This window comes from Notolepis coatsorum, assembly GCF_963971535.1.
Source record: "Notolepis coatsorum genome assembly, chromosome: 2".
NCBI lineage: Eukaryota > Metazoa > Chordata > Actinopteri > Aulopiformes > Paralepididae > Notolepis > Notolepis coatsorum.
The window spans coordinates 81,736,959-81,759,194 of NC_140166.1; the positions used below are offsets into that span (position 1 = coordinate 81,736,959).

General features: G+C 48.9%; 1 protein-coding gene across 1 annotated transcript in view; it reads right to left on the reverse strand.

The window, feature by feature from the left end:
• plekha7b (pleckstrin homology domain containing, family A member 7b) overlaps positions 1-22,236 on the reverse strand; it is a gene marked incomplete at its 3' end in the record, with an annotated part of 266,506 nt that overhangs the window by 126,686 nt on the left and 117,584 nt on the right. Inside the window, 3 exon segments of the mRNA XM_084308243.1 lie at positions 3,426-3,526; positions 5,823-5,895; positions 17,133-17,237. Coding sequence (XP_084164369.1) covers positions 3,426-3,526; positions 5,823-5,895; positions 17,133-17,237 — 279 coding nt within the window.

Here is a 22,236-nt window from a genome sequence, read left to right on the forward strand (position 1 = left end):
AGGACAGTGACAGGACAGAGACAGAGACAGGACAGAGACAGGACAGTGACAGTGACAGGACAGTGACAGGACAGAGACAGGACAGTGATAGGACAGTGACAGGACAGTGACAGGACAGAGACAGGACAGTGACAGGACAGAGACAGGACAGTGACAGGACAGTGACAGGACAGAGACAGGACAGTGACAGGACAGAGACAGGACAGAGACAGGACAGGACAGTGACAGGACAGAGACAGGACAGTGACAGGACAGAGACAGGACAGTGACAGGACAGAGACAGGACAGAGACAGGACAGAGACAGAGACAGGACAGTGACAGTGACAGGACAGTGACAGGACAGAGACAGAGACAGTGACAGGACAGAGACAGAGACAGTGACAGGACAGAGACAGGACAGTGACAGAGACAGTGACAGGACAGTGACAGGACAGAGACAGTGACAGGACAGAGACAGGACAGAGACAGGACAGTGACAGGACAGAGACAGAGACAGTGACAGGACAGTGACAGGACAGAGACAGAGACAGGACAGTGACAGTGACAGGACAGAGACAGGACAGAGACAGGACAGTGACAGGACAGAGACAGGACAGAGACAGGACAGTGACAGGACAGAGACAGGACAGAGACAGGACAGTGACAGGACAGTGACAGGACAGTGACAGGACAGAGACAGAGACAGGACAGTGACAGGACAGAGACAGGACAGTGACAGGACAGTGACAGGACAGTGACAGGACAGAGACAGAGACAGGACAGTGACAGGACAGAGACAGGACAGTGACAGGACAGTGACAGGACAGTGACAGGACAGAGACAGGACAGTGACAGGACAGTGACAGTGACAGAGACAGGACAGTGACAGGACAGTGACAGGACAGTGACAGGACAGAGACAGAGACAGGACAGTGACAGGACAGAGACAGGACAGAGACAGGACAGTGACAGGACAGAGACAGGACAGAGACAGGACAGAGACAGGACAGTGACAGGACAGTGACAGGACAGAGACAGAGACAGGACAGAGACAGGACAGAGACAGGACAGTGACAGGACAGAGACAGGACAGTGACAGAGACAGTGACAGGACAGTGACAGGACAGTGACAGGACAGGACAGTGACAGGACAGAGACAGGACAGAGACAGGACAGTGACAGGACAGAGACAGGACAGTGACAGGACAGAGACAGTGACAGGACAGTGACAGGACAGTGACAGGACAGGACAGTGACAGGACAGAGACAGGACAGAGACAGGACAGTGACAGGACAGAGACAGAGACAGGACAGAGACAGGACAGAGACAGGACAGTGACAGGACAGAGACAGGACAGTGACAGGACAGAGACAGTGACAGGACAGTGACAGGACAGTGACAGGACAGGACAGTGACAGGACAGTGACAGGACAGTGACAGGACAGAGACAGGACAGTGACAGGACAGGACAGTGACAGAGACAGGACAGTAACAGGAGAGTGACAGGACAGTGACAGGACAGTATTTGTATTTGTATTTATTTATTAACACAGTTAAACAAAAGTTAAAAACAATACATAATAAGTTATATAACCATATTGTGAAGGAGAAGTTAGAAGCCTAGAGGCTTATCGAGAACTTCCCCTGTTTTGTAAAATCAAACATACAAAAATACAAAAATATACATGTTATAAAATACCAGAATACATTCAAAAGATATGTGTTAATACAAACATACATGCATATACTGTATACTGCGTACATAATAATACATAACCACCCACCCACCTGTGTTACGACCCAAGGGCCGGTCCTGCTGACCGGCAGGAGAATAACATTAGACATTGCTCTCCTCCTGACATCGGTCTCCTACCCTCTAGTGGCCAGACTAGCCTGTTGGTACAGGTGGCTATTCTACTGTGGTTCCAAGTAATAGACATAGTGTCTAATTGTTTATTGTCTTGGGCCACCCCTGTCTATATGTGATGTTACTCCTCTGTTGTGTTGTTGTGTGTCATTGCCTTAGTGTCTAGTTGTTGTTTAGGTTGTCATTGCTTTACTGTCATTGTGTATGTTGTGATTCTGTGTTGGCCAGGTGTTGTTGATTATCAATTAGTGTGGGTATATAGGTGTCTGTCTGTCCTCCCTTCCTTGTGGCGACATTCCTCCAGTATCCCGTGTTGTTCCCGTATCGTGCCTTTGTCCTATCATGTGAGTTTGTCCAGTCAGTGAGCTCGTTCTTCTGTTTGTTTTGTGATCAGTCCGTGTTTGTTACAGAGCCAGCCTGGCTGTGCCTCCTTTGTTTTGTAGTTTTGATTGTAGTAAATATCCCTTCTTTAAGCTTCACCCCGCGTCTCTGCCTACGTTCCTTCTCCCTTGTCTGTTAACTGTGTTCTCAACTTCAATAGCACACCAAGCGTTACACACCTGCCTACAAACCTACCCACCCACATAACCAAACAGTGACAAACAGTGACAGGACAGTAGAGACAATCATGCATCCACCACGTCAGAGCCATCACTCAAAGAGTCACATCACTGCTAATAGACTTGAAGTGAACCAAAATAAGTAATTTGAAATGACGTTGTTCTTTATTAGTCCCAGCGAGGGAATTCTTCAATCCAAACCACTTAGGAGCGGCGGAGCGGCCGCAGACAGGAGCCCGGGGGGGAACAATAATGCGGCTGTCGCGCCGCCGTGCGTCGGTCAAGGACGACGGCAGGGGGGAACCGTGCGTGTGTTTTGGGGGTGTGGGAGGAAACCTGGGAGTTCCTGGAGGAGATCCACGTGAACTGCACACAGAAAGGCCCCCCTACCAGGACCCTCATGCTGTGAACCACTGGGCCACCGTGCCATTATTATGCCAGGGGGAGGTAGTGTGGAACACACCTCTGTGGGAGATAAGACCCCCTTCCTTCCCCTCTCTCTTTCATCTACCCATCTTTCCTTCCTATCCCCACCCCCCCCCCCCATTCCCTCCTTCATCACCTATCCATATGTCCCCAAATATGTCACATTCCTTTATCTTGTATGGGTTTGTATGTATACAGATGGATCTTGAACCACAAACTGTAGACCCCCACCCTTTACCGTTTGTATGTACAGTATAAAGATGATTCGAGATCCAGTGAGAACAACAGCAAGCAGTTTGGTCCGGTCACCTGCACGCATACTGATGTGCTTATTTAACCCTTTCACTGCCACACTACAGAAGGTTAACCCTTTACTATCACACTACCGACGGTTACCGTGTGATAGTAAAGGGGTTAACATTCTGTAGTGTGGCAGTGAAAGGGTTAACCTGCTGTCGTGTGGCAGTGAACTGGTTAACCTTCTGTGTATTGTCACAGTGAAAGGCTTGACCGTTTGATAGTGCGGCAGTGAAAGGGTTAAGAGCTTCCTATTGGGTCTCTACTAGTCGTACCCGCGTCCGCAGGTCTTACCTTAAAGGCGTATTTGCGGCTTATGTGGTCGTCAGACTCCACCGGAGCGATGACATAACTGGGTAGAGGGATGCTACCCAACACCGCTTCCTCTCGGCTGTCTGTGAGACGGGCACACACACACACACACGCACGCGCACACACACACACACATGCACACGCACACACACACGCGCGCGCGCGCACACACACACACACACACACACACACACACACACACACACACACAAGCGCACACACACATGAGCGCACAAATGCACAAGCATGCACACAAAAAACTGCTAAAAACACACATGTTCAGACAGGCTTTTGGTCATATATAGGCATCCTTTGTCCTCACTGTTCCTATAGTTATTAGTTATTGACTGATGATTTTATTAAAATTATTTTTATTTTATTTTATTTGGTTCACTGTTTTTAACTGCTGTCTGTTATTGTTGTCATTTATTTCAGATTTTCTTTATGTTATGCTGTAGTGTAAAGCACCCTGTGCATTCGTGCTGTGAAGGGTGCTATATAAATAATAACGGTCATTCATTCATTCATTCATGTATGTGCTCACTCACACATACATAAAGTACACACACACAAGCGCACACACATGTGTATTTATTTCCGAGACTTCGCAGCCCAAAGCAACACGCCCCCACCCTCTCTGCTCTGTTTAGCATGTGTTTGTCTGTCTTTATGATTCAGCACGCATAGACACACTCGAGAGATAATGTAATTTGGCGAGACGTAATTGATCAGACAAACAATTGAAAGATTTGCTGGGAACGTGGTGGAGGGTGATCTGTCTATCCCTCCGTGTGACTAATGAAGGAGCGGCTAGATCCCACGCCACGGCACGCCAACGCACAATCACAGACGTCGTGCTATAATAACATTATGAAGGACGACAAGGGAGACAATGATAGAGGAGAGGACGGATGGAGAGAGAGAGAGAGAGAGAGAGAGAGAGAGAGAGAGAGAGAGAGAGAGAGTGAATGAATGAATGAATAAATGAATTAATTACGTTTATTTCGAGCCATTTCGCATGTATGAAAAAAAACATACACAAATAAAATTCCAAGTTGGCCCGAAAAGGTTAGGGCTGAAGCTACACGCTTGTAAATGCACTGACCCAGTGCATCGTCTTACATGTATCGTTGATCTTCGTTATCAACCCAAAAAAACTACATATAATAATAAGTAACAACACAATCAGCAGAGAGAGAGAGAGAGAGAGAGAGAGAGAGAGAGAGAGAGAGAGAGAGAGAGAGAGAGAGAGAGAGAGAGAGAGAGAGAGAGAGAGATGACACTGTTTAATAACATGCTATCATTGATTAACACTTTCTTCGCCAGGCTTATGTACATCATTATACCATCCTCTGCCAGCTCTATTTGTCTATGGAGAAGTTCCCCTTCTTTGCAGGGCTATAACTTTTTTAATTGTATTGCTAAATTGACATTACTATGGCCCATTCAACGTCAATTATCTATTGTTCAGGGTGTAGCAACGTTATACTTTTTCATTCACATATTCATACTAAAATACGGTCTAAAGTATAAGTATGTTTTTATCGTTTTCTGCAGCTTTCTGCAGAACGTGATTTATAGCCCTAAATGCATTATATTGATGATTGTATACAGTTTGATAGCAATCGGCGCGAGATAAAACATTTCAAATGGACGTGCTTCTAGAAGTTACTACTTATCATCTGATGTTGACCGGATGGGGGGGGGGGGTCGTTTATAATTCCGTGGCCAACGTTAGATGATTCATCTAGTGTGGGTGATATGATCATTAGAGCAGTTTGTATCGAACACGTTAAAAAAAAACGCTGAAACTCACCGTAGCTTCCTCGTAGCGTTGGGCGATGAGCGTGGAGCAAAAATATTCCTATTATGGGATGTTGAAATATGCGATCCATCTCCAGGTTGTATAATAGTATATACGTCCAAATCATGTTGTTTATCGAGTTATTGGTAACGGATTTCTATCCATTGTGTCTAGCTTGAGTCCCGGGACTATTAGCGAGTGATCAGACCGAATTGGAATGAGCACCAGTTTCCGTTTCCGGTTTCCGGTTTGGGCGATCCGCCGATCGGCCACCAGATGGCGCTCTTGAACCGTTGGAGAGTTGAGAGGGGATCAACAGTAGATCTCAAGTCTCCGGGGGAGAAATATGATTGCGATCACAGATTTTTTAAATATTGATCTCAATGACGTGTTACGGCGTCATTGGCAGAATGAGCATGGCGGGGAATGACGAGTTTAGGCGTCCTTGGCAGAGAAAGTGTTAAGTTTAATTCCACTCAGAGGAACCATACTGTATTTTTAGAGGCTGCATAATTAAGTGGATGCTTCCTCTCTAATTGCTCCGCTATTAATTCATTCACTTTCCTCAGACTCACCTTTGTAATAAAACAGGCAGTAGTCCGATAAAACAAACCACTTGCGTTTCCACAGCCGCATTCCAGAGCTGTCCTAGAGGTGGAGGGGGAAACACAACAACGTACTTATAAACCCCTCTAGTGAACATGTTTAAATTAAACATTTTAATTAAAACGTGGAGTTGGGGGAATACTCTTTGACACGTGGGGAGAGGGGAGAATGGGCTTCATGCATATCATTAAAACAGGGCCGTGATGCCGATTTTCAACCTTAATCCTATCGTTGCGAGGAGGACATGTGATAATCGTGTAACATGTACCCCACGGCACGTTCTGCGACACGAGAGCTGAGCCGCGTTGGCGCCCCCCCAGAGAGAGAGATTCCACCCGATGTGTCTATTTCCTCCGTTTCTTCAACTCCTGGAGTTGGGCCTACTGCTGTTGAGAACGGTGGAGGAAATAGTGTCTGCAGTTCGCTAGCAGTCTACTTCCTCCTCTCAGTGATTAAAGGTGAGTGTGTTTTAAACTTTTAACCCTTTGTCATGTGGCAGTGAAAGGGTTAACCCTTTGGTGGTGTGTTAGTGAAAGGGTTAACCTTCTGTACTGTGGCAATGAAAGGGTTAACCCTTTGGTAGTGTGGTAGTGAGAGGGTTAACCTTCTGTATTGTCGCAGTGAAAGGGTTAACACTTTAGTGGTGTGGTAGTGAAAGGGTTAAAGGGGATGAGGGAGACATAGCCATTGAAAACGCTATTAGCCCAAAAACCTCCCCAAGAAACAAACCTGGCAACCAGTGGGCCGGGTGCTGGAAGAAACAAACCTGGCAACCAGTGGGCCGGGTGCTGGAAGAAACAAACCTGGCAACCAGTGGGACGGGTGCTGGAAGAAACAAACCTGGCAACCAGTGGGCCGGGTGCTGGAAGAAACAAACCTGCCAACCAGTGGGCCGGGTGCTGGAAGACGAGCTATTTAAATACTTCTGGTGCGCCGCCCGACTACAGAGACAAGCACCCACGTAGCGAAGGTCTGAATCTTTTCCCACTTATCTTTTGCATTAAAGAAACACACCAATGGGAAATGAGCTAATCTGCCATCTTCAGACAAGACGATATAGGTCCCCTTCTCGTCTCTGTGTGTGCGGTACAGAGAGAGCACACTAGCTAGTTTCCACAATGACTGGAGGTGGATTACGGACCATCAGCCTCATTTACATGTTGTGACTTGTGTATTTTTTACCATGTCTAATTTCTCCCAAAAGGTGGCGTGTTCCTTTAACACGTGGGGAAAGACTGTACTCACTGCTTCGGTCTCTTAATGATGCTTTTACACCAACGAACAAAGCGCTGTGGCGATCACCCGCGACATGTGAGAATCTGTGATGTTTAAGTGTGTCTTCAGTAAGGCTGACCCCTATTAGTCGAATAGTCGACGAATCGATCTAAAGGAGCCGTAGTCGACTGCCAACCTCTTAGTCGAATGCAAAAAAAAAATGTGGACCAATTGCATGCTTTCACAGAGGACAAGAAGCCTTCCGTCGACTCCTTCAGACATTAAGCACCCCCCACAGCCCAAATGGAATGATAAAAAAAAATAATAATAATAATTATCCTTTAAAAAAAATATATATGTTTTATAGTCGACTAATAGTCAACTATCGGCAAATTTCGGCCAATCAAAGTCGACTATCCAAATCCTTAGTCTAGTCTTCAGTCTCACCCACGAGGCTCATTCCCCGGGGCGATACACCCCATATGGTCACCCGTGTGTCAGCCCGAGTTAATCACCCTCAGCTTCTCCCTCCAACACCTCACTTCAGTAGTCTCTCGGGCTCTGTCCTTCCCCTAGTCGGGGAGCACAGAGGGGGGCTCTAATAATGAGGAATGATGCCTTTCATCACCCCGTTTACTCAGCCATACTCCACAAGGTCACCCTCATTTATAACAGCGCTGCAGATGGACACACGCGAAACGCCTAATACAACCCTGTGCAGAGAGGGCAGGCTCTCTGTGAGGCAGGAGGTGGATTATACAGTCACTGTGTGTGATTGCTTGTCCTCCCTATGACAGATTTGATGTCATGTTTACCTCAGATTAATGTGCACTCATAGGTAATGTACTGTATGCTGCACGGAGGTCACTTTTCTTTATTTTTTTTTTTATATACCAGATTTGTAACAGGCAGGATCGGATTTGAACTGGTGTCAGGAGAAAATAACACATCACCCCTGTTGTGAAGGGCCAGATTAAACCGAATATATATATTTATTTATATATATATATTTAATTGTATTTGTATATTCTCTAATATTCCCTGATATCCCTTGTATATTCCTTGTACAATATGCATTGAATATCCATTCTAGCCTACTGAACATCCCATAATAGTCTCCATTCTACTATTGGTCGAGACCTTGGTGCCAGGCTGCCATACCCCCCAGACCCAGTTCAAACGTACCGCTCAACATGTACGAACAAGTCCTAGTTCCGCGTAGGAATCTGGCTACCGCACCACTAACGGTACTATTTGTTCATAGTGCGTATATATACTGCGCTACCAAAGTAGGACTTCCTTTTCAGTCCAGTTTCTTACCCTCCAATAGAGTGACAGACGTAAAGCCTCCCCGCGACGCCACGTGTGGGAGTAAGGCCAAGTTCGGCCTACCATCGGTATTGAGACATCGTGTATATTAATATTTGAATAGTCATATTTGGCACTATATCGTCGAGTTGGACGTAGTCTATTAAGCTAATAATAGTCTGTTAATATATAGTGCTTCGTGCGGTGAGAATACTATCGTAATCAGTACCCCATCGTTTCGGGCAGAGAACTGGCTGCTTATCCAGGATGGTCGACCCCATGTGAGACTGCATCCGAGGAGCCCCAGAGCCGACGAGCGAGTGGACCTGTATACCGGATTATTCTACCGACGACAGCCCGCCTTCCCAGGCACGGATTATGCTTTGTATACAGTGATTATTCCATGGATAAAGACCCCCGACACTGCCGTGTGTTGGAACCCCCCCCCCTGGAGAGGACGCAAGGTGAGGAGACGCTCTGCAAGACGAGGTCGCTTCACGTCTCTCCCCCGTGGACCGGAGAGAGCCGGCTCACAGAGAGTCCACCTGCTTTCATCTGTGGTCCAAGGATCGCTGGCGCACCGAGCTGCACAACTGTGGGTTCACCCAGGATACCCTTGGCCGGACGAGGCAGCCAGACTCTACCCCCCCCCCCTCCTACTCCTGTTGTCTTACAAGCGACCGGATTAACCCCCTTAGTGTATCCAGTCTTATAATCATTAAAGTATCATTGCTATTATTCCTTAAATATTCCAGGTTGTATATTTACCGCCTGCGCCACCAGAGATTGGACGTTCTCTATTGATATACCAACGAATACTCATTTGCCATAAAAGTGCATACTATTTCAATTCATAAATGTAATTAAGTGATTAAGTGCTTGCTCTACACACCATTGCTGTGTAGTAATAAACGCATACTTCGACTTCGTACATTTGTGTTGGATCCGTTTCATCTACGTGAGAGTGTTTATCATAATATATTTATGCCGAGTACTGGGTGGCCGAATATAAAGTACAAAGGTAGTGGTAGTAAGTATCATATCTAGTAATACAGTCAGGGAATTGTACCCCTCAGTTACAATTGGTCCTTCGAGCCGGAGGGTAATTAGTGTAATATTAATATAGTGTTATTAATATTGAAATGGCCTATGATGAACACTCCACGAAACGATCCTCCTAACCAACGCCCGCAGCGCGAACGACGGCTCCCTCAGTACTTAGAGGCTTACGCTGTCAGTCAACAACCTAGTCTTCTACTAACAGTAAACGCGGTAAAACTAGAAAGTAAAAGTATGTCTAACCCCAACGCCCAGACTACCCCGACCATAGAGGCCCCTACGGGTTCTAATGTAACTGACCAAGTTCACGGTGGGGACCAGTGGGAACCAGACATGACTTCACACCCCGCCAGTACTGAAGAAGTAGTCCCCGATGAGTCCCTGGAGGAATACAACGCTACCGAGAGAGAACTCGGCACGGAAGAAGACGGGGAGAGCACCGTGGAGATAGAGCTCCAAGGCCCCGCAAGGAGTACCCCGAGGGAAGGCTCCCCTATACAACCGCCTTCTCCCAGCGAGGCAGAGAGGACCCTACAGCAGGCCTTCCTCATCAGCCTGAACGCCGCTGCTGAACGCGACCGACTGCAGATCCAGCAGCGGAGCGAAGAAGAGCATATACGTCTAGAAATAAGACGCATTCAAAGGGAAGAGAATGTGGCCCGAGACCGAGCAGACAGCCAGCGAGCAGCTGCTGGTGCTCTACGGGACGCAGAGCGCGACAGACAGCAAGCGCAACTAATAGAACAGCTGATCAGACGGACAACACCCTCTCCCTCCGCCAGAGGCTCCAGGAACTCGTCTAGACACACCTCCAGGGCGGCATCCCCTAGCCGAGTAAACAACCCTGAACTTGACCAACAGACGAGGTCTATACCCCCCACAGACCACCTCCCCCCACCGGTCCAAGCGAGACCTAGCAACCGGGAAGGAGCAGCATATCCTGTGGAGAGGCTAAACCAGAGACTACAAGCACTGGATGACCTAACTGAAGACGAAGAGGAAGAGGAGGAGAACCACGCCCGACGACAGCACAGTACTCTACCGGACCAGGAGGTCCGGTACAGCCCAGGCTATACTCCCGCGGAGCTGCGCTACAGACCCCCGACTCTATACCCGGGTGAGCACGACGCACGACCCGCACCGAGGAACAGCACCTGGACAAGCGGGCCATGGTACACTGCCGGTACCAGCCCATACCAAGGAGCGGGAGGAGACTCGCCTAGGAGGCCTCTCCCCCAACGCTCGCCGATGTATCCACAGTCAGCGTCATACATTGGCACGCCTATGGTACCCGACTTCACCCAAGAGAACCGGGCCCAGTATACAGAACTCTGCATGTGTCTGGAGACCATGTTGGTGGATGTATTGGATGAACGCCATAAATACGCCATCCTACTGAAGCACTTAAAGGTACCCCGCGCACATAATATAGCGCTCGCCTACGCGACTTCCACCACCCCATACACAGCAGCGCTGGTAGCATTGGACCAGAGGTATGGGCGCATATGGGATTACGTGATCCAGGAGATCCGACACATCGACCGCTTACCCCCAGCAATAGACAATCGAGCACTGGACGACCTGTCCATCAGAGTGCAGTCCCTGGTAGGGATGTTGGGAGCGCAGAGAGAGAAGGGGAGGCATGAACTTTACGCCAACTCAAATGTGGAAAGGATCTTGGAGAAGCTGCCGCCCGCTCGACAGGAGCGTTTTAGGCGGCAGAGAGACCACCGAGACCCGAATGGCCCCGAACCGAACCTCCTCGATCTAGCAGACTTCCTGGCGAGAGAAGTCAGCAGCCTACGGCTAGATACATTCGGACGGAGCACCCCTGGCTCCAGAGAAGGAACCAGACGACTAAATGATGGAAGAAGATCGGTGACTGTGATGCACCAATCGGAGTCAGTACCGAGCAGCAGGAGCCACAGTACCCCCTCCAGAACGGAGAAGTGGAAGATAGTGTGCCCCTACTGTGAGAAAGAACACTGGCTAGCGCAATGTGACTCCTTCCCCAAGCTGAACGCGGAGGAAGCAAGTCAATGGATAAAGTCCAACAAGCGCTGTTTTCGCTGTGCGCGCTCACACATGGCAGCCGAATGCCGCTTAAAGAAAAGGTGCACCAAGTGCGATGGAGCCCATCTGGACATACTTCACGACAGTAACAGACGGCGCCCTTCACCCGCACCATCCAGCAGCAAAGCGAGCGTCATGTACATCGATCCCGCCAGCAGCAGTGGAGCCCGAGTACTCCTAAAAGTAGTGCGTGTGACACTAAGCTACCAGAATAAAGTCCTGGACACTTACGCCGTCCTCGATGACGGGTCAGAGAAGACCCTTCTGCTCGCCTCCGCTGCGGCCCAGCTAGGGCTGCGGGGAAGCAAAACCCAAATGACAATTCGGACAATAAGACGAGATTTGAAGACGATAAAGGGCGAGAATGTCTCATTCTCTATCGCAGCAAGCGGCCAGCCTGAGCGACGGTACCAGATTACAGACGCTTTCACCAGCCAAGAAATAGGACTGTCGCGGTACACATACCCCGTCGCCAAGCTGATGGAGAAATATGCACATCTGCGCAAGTTACCGATCCCGCTCATAGACAATGCTATGCCGACCCTGTTGATAGGCTCCGACCATGCAGACCTCATTGTCCCGATAGACCGGGTTCATACCGGACCCCGAGGCTGTCCTGCAGCAGTCGAGACCCGTTTGGGATGGACTCTCCAAGGCCCGCTCGCCAAATCTCTCAACCGAAGTACAGCCACTAGATGTCTCCACTCCCGAGTCACAGAGGGAGAAACCGCACTCCTGCAACACGTAGAGCGGCTATGGACCTTGGAACAAATGCCCTTTAAGAACGGAAAGAAAGACATTCGCTCTAAAGATGACATTTACGCCATTCACCTCCTCGAGACAGGGACCAAGAGAGTCCCGGTCAACGGCGTGTTGAGATACGCCACGCCACTCCTGCGGCGAGAAGGAATGCCTACTTTCCACGCCAAGACAGACGCCACAGAACGGTACCTGCTGAACACGGAGCGGCGCTTAGCCAAGAACCCCGCCCAAGAGAGTGTATACCGCGCTGAGATTGAGAAGCTCATCACAGCGGGACACGTCACAAAGATGGACATTAAAGAGGCTGACCAGACCACTGAATCGTGGTACGTGCCTCACCACAAGGTCCATCACAACGGTAAAGACCGCATAGTATTTAACTGCAGCTACCAGATCGGATCCCAAAATCTGAATAAAGAGTTACTGCCCGGTCCCACACTCGGCCCCTCCCTACTCGGCGTTCTACTCCGCTTCCGCCAGGAAAAGGTGGCCATCAGCGGGGACATTAAAGGAATGTTCCTGCAGGTGAGATTAGTAGAGGAGGACAAGCCCCTGTTGCGGTTCCTATGGAGAGAGAGGCCAGGAGATGAGCACCCAGCCATCTAACAATGGGAAGTCCTCCCCTTCGGAACGACGTGCAGCCCCTGCTGTGCTACATTTGCACTACAGAAACATGTAGCAGAGGACCCAGCAGCGGACGAAGAGGTCCGACACAGCGTAAAGAACAGCTTCTACGTAGACAACTGTCTACAAAGCCTTTCAACCCAGGAAGAAGCCGAGGCTCTCCTGATTAAACTCTGCGCCTCATTGATCAAAGGCGGCTTTGATCTCAGGCAGTGGGCCAGCAGCGATCCGCAAGTACTGCGCAGCCTCTCCTCCGAGGACAAGGCAGCCAGCAGCGAGACCTGGATGGCTACAATCCCGGGAGAAGCCCAGGAGATGACCCTGGGATTGGTGTGGCGATTCAAAACAGATTCGCTTCACTACAGACACAAGCCCCTGACTACGGAGCAGGGAAGGCCGGCGGCGGCGCCGACCACCAGACGGAGTGTGTACACAACACTCGCCCGACAATATGACCCGCTAGGATGTATTCTACCGTACACCACCAGGGCAAAAATGATTGTACGAGCATTGTGGGACAAGGACCAGGGCTGGGACGACCCCATTCCCGCACACCTTGCATCCACCTGGAGAGAGTGGGAGATGGAGCTCCACTCACTCCCAGGCGTTAATATGCGCCGAAGCTACTTCCCACCCACGGTGAGGCCAGAGACATGTAAAATGGACTTACACGTCTTCAGTGACGCCTCAGAGGTCGCATACGGATCAGTAGCCTACTTGCGGGCCCAAGAAGAGGGGGGAGAGATCTACACAGCATTTGTCCTCGCCCGCTCGAGAATAGCCCCACGCAAGCAACAATCTATCCCACGCCTAGAGCTCTGCGCAGCCCTAGCCGGAGCGCACCTAGCCACGCTCATCCAACGTGAGCTCACCATACCGGTGTCTAGAACAATCCTGTGGTCAGATTCCACGACAGTACTCGCCTGGATCAAATCGGACTCATGCAAGTACAAAGTCTTCGTGGGAGTCAGAGTCACCGAGATTCAAGACTTAACCGAAGAGTTAACCGGAGAAACAGAGTGGCGCTACGTTGATACAAAACAGAACCCAGCTGACGTCATCACCCGGGGAATGCCCCTAGATGACCTCACCCGTCGCAATGTCTACAGTGACGGCCCAGCATTCCTAAAGCTCCCGGAAGGAGAGTGGCCCACGCCTATCCCGAGGGAAGCCAGTCAGGAGGAGGCTGAGAATAAGAAGCCTGTGTTCTGTGGATTGAGCACTGTTATCTCCGCAGACCCCAACACACTCCTGATGGGGCGGCTAGATCCCGCGTTACCCCAGACAATGTACCGGCCTGAAGAAGCGAACGGCCGACGAATGTGGAGGTACAGCCAAGTATTAGCCGACAAGTTTTGGAGCAGTTTCCTACTGCACTACCTACCGTCTCTACAGACCCGCCAGAAGTGGGTAAAGGAGAGAGACAATTTGACAGAAGGAACAGTCGTCATGATTATTGATCAATCACTGCCCAGAGCTATGTGGCCGGCCGGCCGCGTAAGCAAAGTGATCACCGGTGCCGACGGCAAGGTCCGAGCAGCTGAAGTGCTTGTCCAGGGTCGCACTTACACCCGTCCCGTGGCGAGGCTCATAGAACTGCCCCGACTCCCAGACACAATCGATGATGACCATGACCCCATAACCCTATGACTTTGTGAAGTTGACTGACCCCTACAGCAAACCCTCATGTGTAAATAGACAACGCGATTAATCTGTCTCTGCTTAACTGATTAGGTCTGGGACCAATCAGGGGGTGGCTGTTGTGAAGGGCCAGATTAAACCGAATATATATATTTATTTATATATATATATTTAATTGTATTTGTATATTCTCTAATATTCCCTGATATCCCTTGTATATTCCTTGTACAATATGCATTGAATATCCATTCTAGCCTACTGAACATCCCATAATAGTCTCCATTCTACTATTGGTCGAGACCTTGGTGCCAGGCTGCCATACCCCCCAGACCCAGTTCAAACGTACCGCTCAACATGTACGAACAAGTCCTAGTTCCGCGTAGGAATCTGGCTACCGCACCACTAACGGTACTATTTGTTCATAGTGCGTATATATACTGCGCTACCAAAGTAGGACTTCCTTTTCAGTCCAGTTTCTTACCCTCCAATAGAGTGACAGACGTAAAGCCTCCCCGCGACGCCACGTGTGGGAGTAAGGCCAAGTTCGGCCTACCATCGGTATTGAGACATCGTGTATATTAATATTTGAATAGTCATATTTGGCACTATATCGTCGAGTTGGACGTAGTCTATTAAGCTAATAATAGTCTGTTAATATATAGTGCTTCGTGCGGTGAGAATACTATCGTAGTCAGTACCCCATCGTTTCGGGCAGAGAACTGGCTGCTTATCCAGGATGGTCGACCCCATGTGAGACTGCATCCGAGGAGCCCCAGAGCCGACGAGCGAGTGGACCTGTATACCGGATTATTCTACCGACGACAGCCCGCCTTCCCAGGCACGGATTATGCTTTGTATACAGTGATTATTCCATGGATAAAGACCCCCGACACTGCCGTGTGTTGGAACCCCCCCCCCCGGAGAGGACGCAAGGTGAGGAGACGCTCTGCAAGACGAGGTCGCTTCACGTCTCTCCCCCGTGGACCGGAGAGAGCCGGCTCACAGAGAGTCCACCTGCTTTCATCTGTGGTCCAAGGATCGCTGGCGCACCGAGCTGCACAACTGTGGGTTCACCCAGGATACCCTTGGCCGGACGAGGCAGCCAGACTCTACCCCCCCCCCCCCTCCTACTCCTGTTGTCTTACAAGCGACCGGATTAACCCCCTTAGTGTATCCAGTCTTATAATCATTAAAGTATCATTGCTATTATTCCTTAAATATTCCAGGTTGTATATTTACCGCCTGCGCCACCAGAGATTGGACGTTCTCTATTGATATACCAACGAATACTCATTTGCCATAAAAGTGCATACTATTTCAATTCATAAATGTAATTAAGTGATTAAGTGCTTGCTCTACACACCATTGCTGTGTAGTAATAAACGCATACTTCGACTTCGTACATTTGTGTTGGATCCGTTTCATCTACGTGAGAGTGTTTATCATAATATATTTATGCCGAGTACTGGGTGGCCGAATATAAAGTACAAAGGTAGTGGTAGTAAGTATCATATCTAGTAATACAGTCAGGGAATTGTACCCCTCAGTTACAACCCCAGTTAGTTTGATCCTTTAGAAGCTTGGTTAGGTCTGACAGATAACTACACTGCAGACTTTAGAAGCTTGGTTAGGTCTGACAGATAGCTACACTGCAGACATTAGAAGCTTGGTTAGGTCTGACAGATAGCTATACTGCAGACTTTAGAAGCTTGGTTAGGTCTGACAGATAGCTACACTGCAGACATTAGAAGCTTGGTTAGGTCTGACAGATAGCTACACTGCAGACTTTAGAAGCTTGGTTAGGTCTGACAGATAGCTATACTGCAGACTTTAGAAGCTTGGTTAGGTCTGACAGATAACTACACTGCAGACTTTAGAAGCTTGGTTAGGCCTGACAGATAGCTATACTGCAGACTTTAGAAGCTTGGTTAGGTCTGACAGATAGCTATACTGCAGACTTTAGAAGCTTGGTTAGGTCTGACAGATAGCTATACTGCAGACTTTAGAAGCTTGGTTAGGTCTGACAGATAGCTATACTGCAGACTTTAGAAGCTTGGTTAGGTCTGACAGATAGCTATACTGCAGACTTTAGAAGCTTGGTTAGGTCTGACAGATAGCTATACTGCAGACTTTAGAAGCTTGGTTAGGTCTGACAGATAGCTATACTGCAGACTTTAGAAGCTTGGTTAGGTCTGACAGATAGCTACAGTACACTGCAGAAGCTTGGCTAGGTCTATGATCTATGAGCCTATGATCCTTGAGCAGGCCTTTCTGGCAGTTTCAAAGTAAGTATAATAATAATAATACTAATATTAATAATATAATAATAATTATAGTATTAGTATTATTGTTATTATGAATACTACTACTACTAATAATAATAATAGTATATTATTATATTATATATTATATATGATATGTACAGTATATATATATATATGTATATATTATATTTATATATTATATAATATAGTAGTATTATTGTTATTAACATTATTAATAATAATAATAGTAATACTAATAACAAGTATTGTTATTGTTATTATCATCATCAATGTTAAGCAGGTTCATGTCATGACTGTGGACCACAGGCTCACCTGTTTGTAGAGCCAGCCTCTCACCACCACTGGGATGTTCAGGTTCCTCTTGATAGCGTGGTCCCTCTTGCCAAAGCTGTGCACTTTCCCCACCCCCCTGGGACCCTGTGGCGCACGAAACAAACAACAGTTACTATGACATCGTGCCACCGTTGTATGCAAATGACAAACACCATCCATTAGGTGCCCAGGGGGTGCGGCAGCGGAGAGGGGGAGGAGAGTAACGGGGGAGGAGAGTAACGGGGGAGGAGAGTAACGGGGGAGGAGAGTAACGGGGGAGGAGAGTAACGGGGAAGGAGAGTAACGGGGGAGGAGAGTAACGGGGGAGGAGAGTAACAGGGAGGAGAGTAACGGGGGAGGAGAGTAACGGGGAAGGAGAGTAACGGGGGAGGAGAGTAACAGGGGAGGAGAGTAACGGGGAGGAGAGTAACGGGGGAGGAGAGTAACGGGGAAGGAGAGTAACAGGGAAGGAGAGTAACGGGGATGAGAGTAACGGGGGAGGAGAGTAACGGGGAAGGAGAGTAACAGGGGAGGAGAGTAACGGGGAGGAGAGTAACGGGGGAGGAGAGTAACAGGGAAGGAGAGTAACAGGGAGGAGAGTAACGGGGGAGGAGAGTAACGGGGAGGAGAGTAACGGGGGAAGAGAGTAACGGGGAGGAGAGTAACGGGGGAGGAGAGTAACAGGGGAGGAGAGTAACAGGGAGGAGAGTAACGGGGAAGGAGAGTAACAGGGAAGGAGAGTAACAGGGGAGGAGAGTAACGGGGGATGAGAGTAACGGGGGAGGAGAGTAACAGGGAAGGAGAGTAACAGGGGAGGAGAGTAACGGGGGAGGAGAGTAACGGGGAGGAGAGTAACGCAGAAGGAGAGTAACGGGGGAGGAGAGTAACGCGGAAGGAGAGTAACGGGGGAGGAGAGTAACGGGGGAGGAGAGTAATGGGGGAGGAGAGTAACGGGGGAGGAGAGTAACGGGGGAGGAGAGTAACGGGGGAGGAGAGTAACGGGGAGGAGAGTAACAGGGAGGAGAGTAACGGGGAGGAGAGTAACGGGGGAGGAGAGTAACAGGGAAGGAGAGTAACGGGGGAGGAGAGTAACAGGGGAGGAGAGTAACAGGGGAGGAGAGTAACAGGGAGGAGAGTAACGGGGGAGGAGAGTAACGGGGGAGGAGAGTAACGGGGGAGGAGAGTAACAGGGAAGGAGAGTAACGGGGGAGGAGAGTAACGAGGGAGGAGTAACGGGGGAGGAGAGTAACGGGGGAGGAGAGTAACAGGGAAGGAGAGTAACAGGGGAGGAGAGTAACGGGGAGGAGAGTAACGGGGGAGGAGAGTAACGGGGGAGGAGAGTAACAGGGAAGGAGAGTAACGGGGGAGGAGAGTAACAGGGGAGGAGAGTAACGGGGGAGGAGAGTAACGGGGGAGGAGAGTAACAGGGAAGGAGAGTAACGGGGGAGGAGAGTAACAGGGGAGGAGAGTAACAGGGGAGGAGAGTAACGGGGGAGGAGAGTAACAGGGAGGAGAGTAACGGGGAAGGAGAGTAATGGGGAGGAGAGTAACGGGGAAGGAGAGTAACGGGGAGGAGAGTAACGGGGAAGGAGAGTAACGGGGAGGAGAGTAACAGGGAGGAGAGTAACGGGGGAGGAGAGTAACGGGGAGGAGAGTAACGGGGGAGGAGAGTAACGGGGAAGGCACGTGGGGCCAGCGTGGGAAAGGATCGAGTGCCAACAACAGCGCTGCAAAAGATGTCGCCGTTTCATAGTTTTGCTATGAAGCTTCACATCTCATCAAATGATCTTCTAACAAAACCAAGCGTTCTCTTTCTATACGATTCCAACCTTTTCTATATCACTTGAGTCGAAATCAGTCTCTCCTGGATTTCACAGAGCCACACCCCCCCCCCCCCCCCCCCTTCCTGATTATTGAGATAAAAACCACTTTGCAGTGGTTTGCTGAAAGATTGCACGGCAATCTGCAGGGATTCCTGTCTTTATTGGATGTAAATGTGAACACTGATGTAAAACGTTAGTAAAAGGGGAGATGCTATATAATGGCTTGGTGACACATGCTTTGATTAGACACTGTGAAAGTGATTCATTCTGCGTTTCCTTCATTTGACTGCACTGCGCCGACACGAGCTGACCAAAATGTTTTGAAATAACACCAAATCGTCCAAACTCGTCTGCTTCTAACCGGCCGGCCCAACGATTTATACGACCTGACAAACAGCCCAGTGAATCAGAAGCTTGTGCTTGTGCCATATGAGCCCTATACCTTTGGGGCTAGCAGTTGTGTTTATTTCATTTAATCACAGTTGATTCACGCCAACCGGGTTCACGATGGCAGAAACCCAGGAGAAGCTGTCTGGTTTCGGACGAGGACATGATCTCACAGAAGCGACGGGGAAACGGGGATTAACATTGGGAATGAATATCATAATGCATGTGTGCTTAAAAACGTACGAGGCGCGCTGTCAAATCGGTTTTTCCACTCTGCTCACTGATGTCCATTGTGAACCGCTCAGCTGGGCCCAAGTCAAGCCACCGCCACGCTCCCATTCTGCTGACTGACAGGTCGGCGTGCTGTTTAATATTTAATTTAATAGACTACAACGGGAACAAACAAGCAGGCCACACGCAGAGACCGAGTACGAGCTGCGTTCCATAGGAAGGAACAGCGTGTTCCAGAAAGCAGAGCCAGAATTACCATTAGGCTGTTATTCCTTTCCATGCAGAACGTTTCATATTAATGTGCAGCGAGAACGACCTTATTCCTCTTCAACACATTGGGGTGATATAGTGTGTATACTGTACTAGTCAAACAGCACATTGGGGTGATATAAGTGTATATACTGTACTAGTCAAACAGCACATTGGGGTGATATAAGTGTATATACTGTACTCGTCAAACAGCACATTGGGGTGATATTTACATTTACATTTAGTCATTTGGCTGACGCTTTTATCCAAAGCGACTTACAAGTTCTGTACGACAAGCCATCAGGAAGGACACAACTCTATCAGCTGAGTATCAATGTTCATCAAAGCGTTGAGTGCTACAGTGTAGGTTAGTTTATTAGGACAAGTGCATGACAGTAAGGTTAGTTAGGGTTATATATATATATATATATATATATATATATATGTTTCTTTTTATTTAAACTTTTTTATTTCAGATAATGGTTGAAGAAGTGCGTCTTTAGTCGACGGTGAAAGATTGGACGGGTTTCGGCAAGATGGCTAGTTGACCAGCAAGGTGGCTAGTTGACCAGCAAGGTGACTAGTTGACCAGCAAGGTGGCTAGTTGACCAGCAAGGTGGCTAGTTGACCAGCAAGGTGACTAGTTGACCAGCAAGGTGGCTAGTTGACCAGCAAGGTGACTAGTTGACCAGCAAGGTGGCTAGTTGACCAGCAAGGTGACTAGTTGACCAGCAAGGTGGCTAGTTGACCAGCAAGGTGGCTAGTTGACCAGCAAGGTGGCTAGTTGACCAGCAAGGTGACTAGTTGACCAGCAAGGTGGCTAGTTGACCAGCAAGGTGACTAGTTGACCAGCGAGGTGACTAGTTGACCAGCAAGGTGGCTAGTTGACCAGCAAGGTGGCTAGTTGACCAGCAATGTGGCTAGTTGACCAGCAATGTGGCTAATTGACCAGCAAGGTGACTAGTTGACCAGCAAGGTGGCTAGTTGACCAGCAAGGTGGCTAGTTGGCCAGCAAGGTGGCTAGTTGACCAGCAAGGTGACTAGTTGACCAGCAAGGTGGCTAGTTGACCAGCAAGGTGGCTAGTTGACCAGCAAGGTGGCTAGTTGACCAGCAAGGTGGCTAGTTGACCAGCAATGTGGCTAGTTGACCAGCAATGTGGCTAATTGACCAGCAAGGTGACTAGTTGACCAGCAAGGTGGCTAGTTGACCAGCAAGGTGGCTAGTTGGCCAGCAAGGTGGCTAGTTGACCAGCAATGTGGCTAGTTGACCAGCAAGGTGGCTAATTGACCAGCAAGGTGACTAGTTGACCAGCAAGGTGGCTAGTTGACCAGCAAGGTGGCTAGTTGGCCAGCAAGGTGACTAGTTGACCAGCAAGGTGACTAGTTGACCAGCAAGGTGGCTAGTTGACCAGCAAGGTGACTAGTTGGCCAGCAAGGTGACTAGTTGGCCAGCAAGGTGACTAGTTGGCCAGCAAGGTGACTAGTTGGCCAGCAAGGTGACTAGTTGGCCAGCAAGGTGACTAGTTGGCCAGCAAGGTGACTAGTTGACCAGCGAGGTGACTAGTTGAGCAGCAAGGTGACTAGTTGAGCAGCAAGGTGACTAGTTGACCAGCAAGGTGACTAGTTGACCAGCAAGGTGACTAGTTGAGCAGCAAGGTGACTAGTTGACCAGCAAGGTGACTAGTTGAGCAGCAAGGTGACTAGTTGACCAGCGAGGTGACTAGTTGAGCAGCAAGGTGGCTGCTAATCCTTACTAGACCTATAGAAAGACCACTGTGTGTGTGTGTGTGTGTGTGTGTGTGTGTGTGTGTGTGTGTGTGTGTGTGTGTGTGTGTGTGTGTGTGTGTGTGTGTGTGTGTGTGTGTGTGTGTGTGTGTGTGTGTGTGTGTGTGTGTGATGTAATTGAGTTTCCTTATGCTTGAAAAATCGCTAACCTATTACAGCCTCTGGCCATTAATCAGAATGGAAAAGAGAGCGAGAGAGAGAGAGAGAGAGAGAGAGAGAGAGAGAGAGAGAGAGAGAGAGAGAGAGAGAGAGAGAGAGAGACATAGAGAGAGAGAGAGAGAGACATAGAGAGAGAAAGAGAGAGAGACACAGAGAGAGAGAGGGAGAGAGAGAGAGAGAGAGAGAGAGAGAGAGAGAGAGAGAGAGAGAGAGAGAGAGAGAGAGAGAGAGAGAGAGAGAGAGAGAGAGAGAGAGAAAGAGAGATTAAACCAATTTGCCTCCATGCACATTCCGTTACTCTTAAAGGAAATGTCCACCCAAAAACAGAATCCACATGTTATTCCTAGAGTTTCTGGACACATAATAGGTAGTCTCGAAACTCTATCCTAAAGTTAAAACACAGAAAATTACAGAACATTTTAGTTTGAGATGTTTACGAGACATAAAAAACCCGAAACGCAGAAATAACA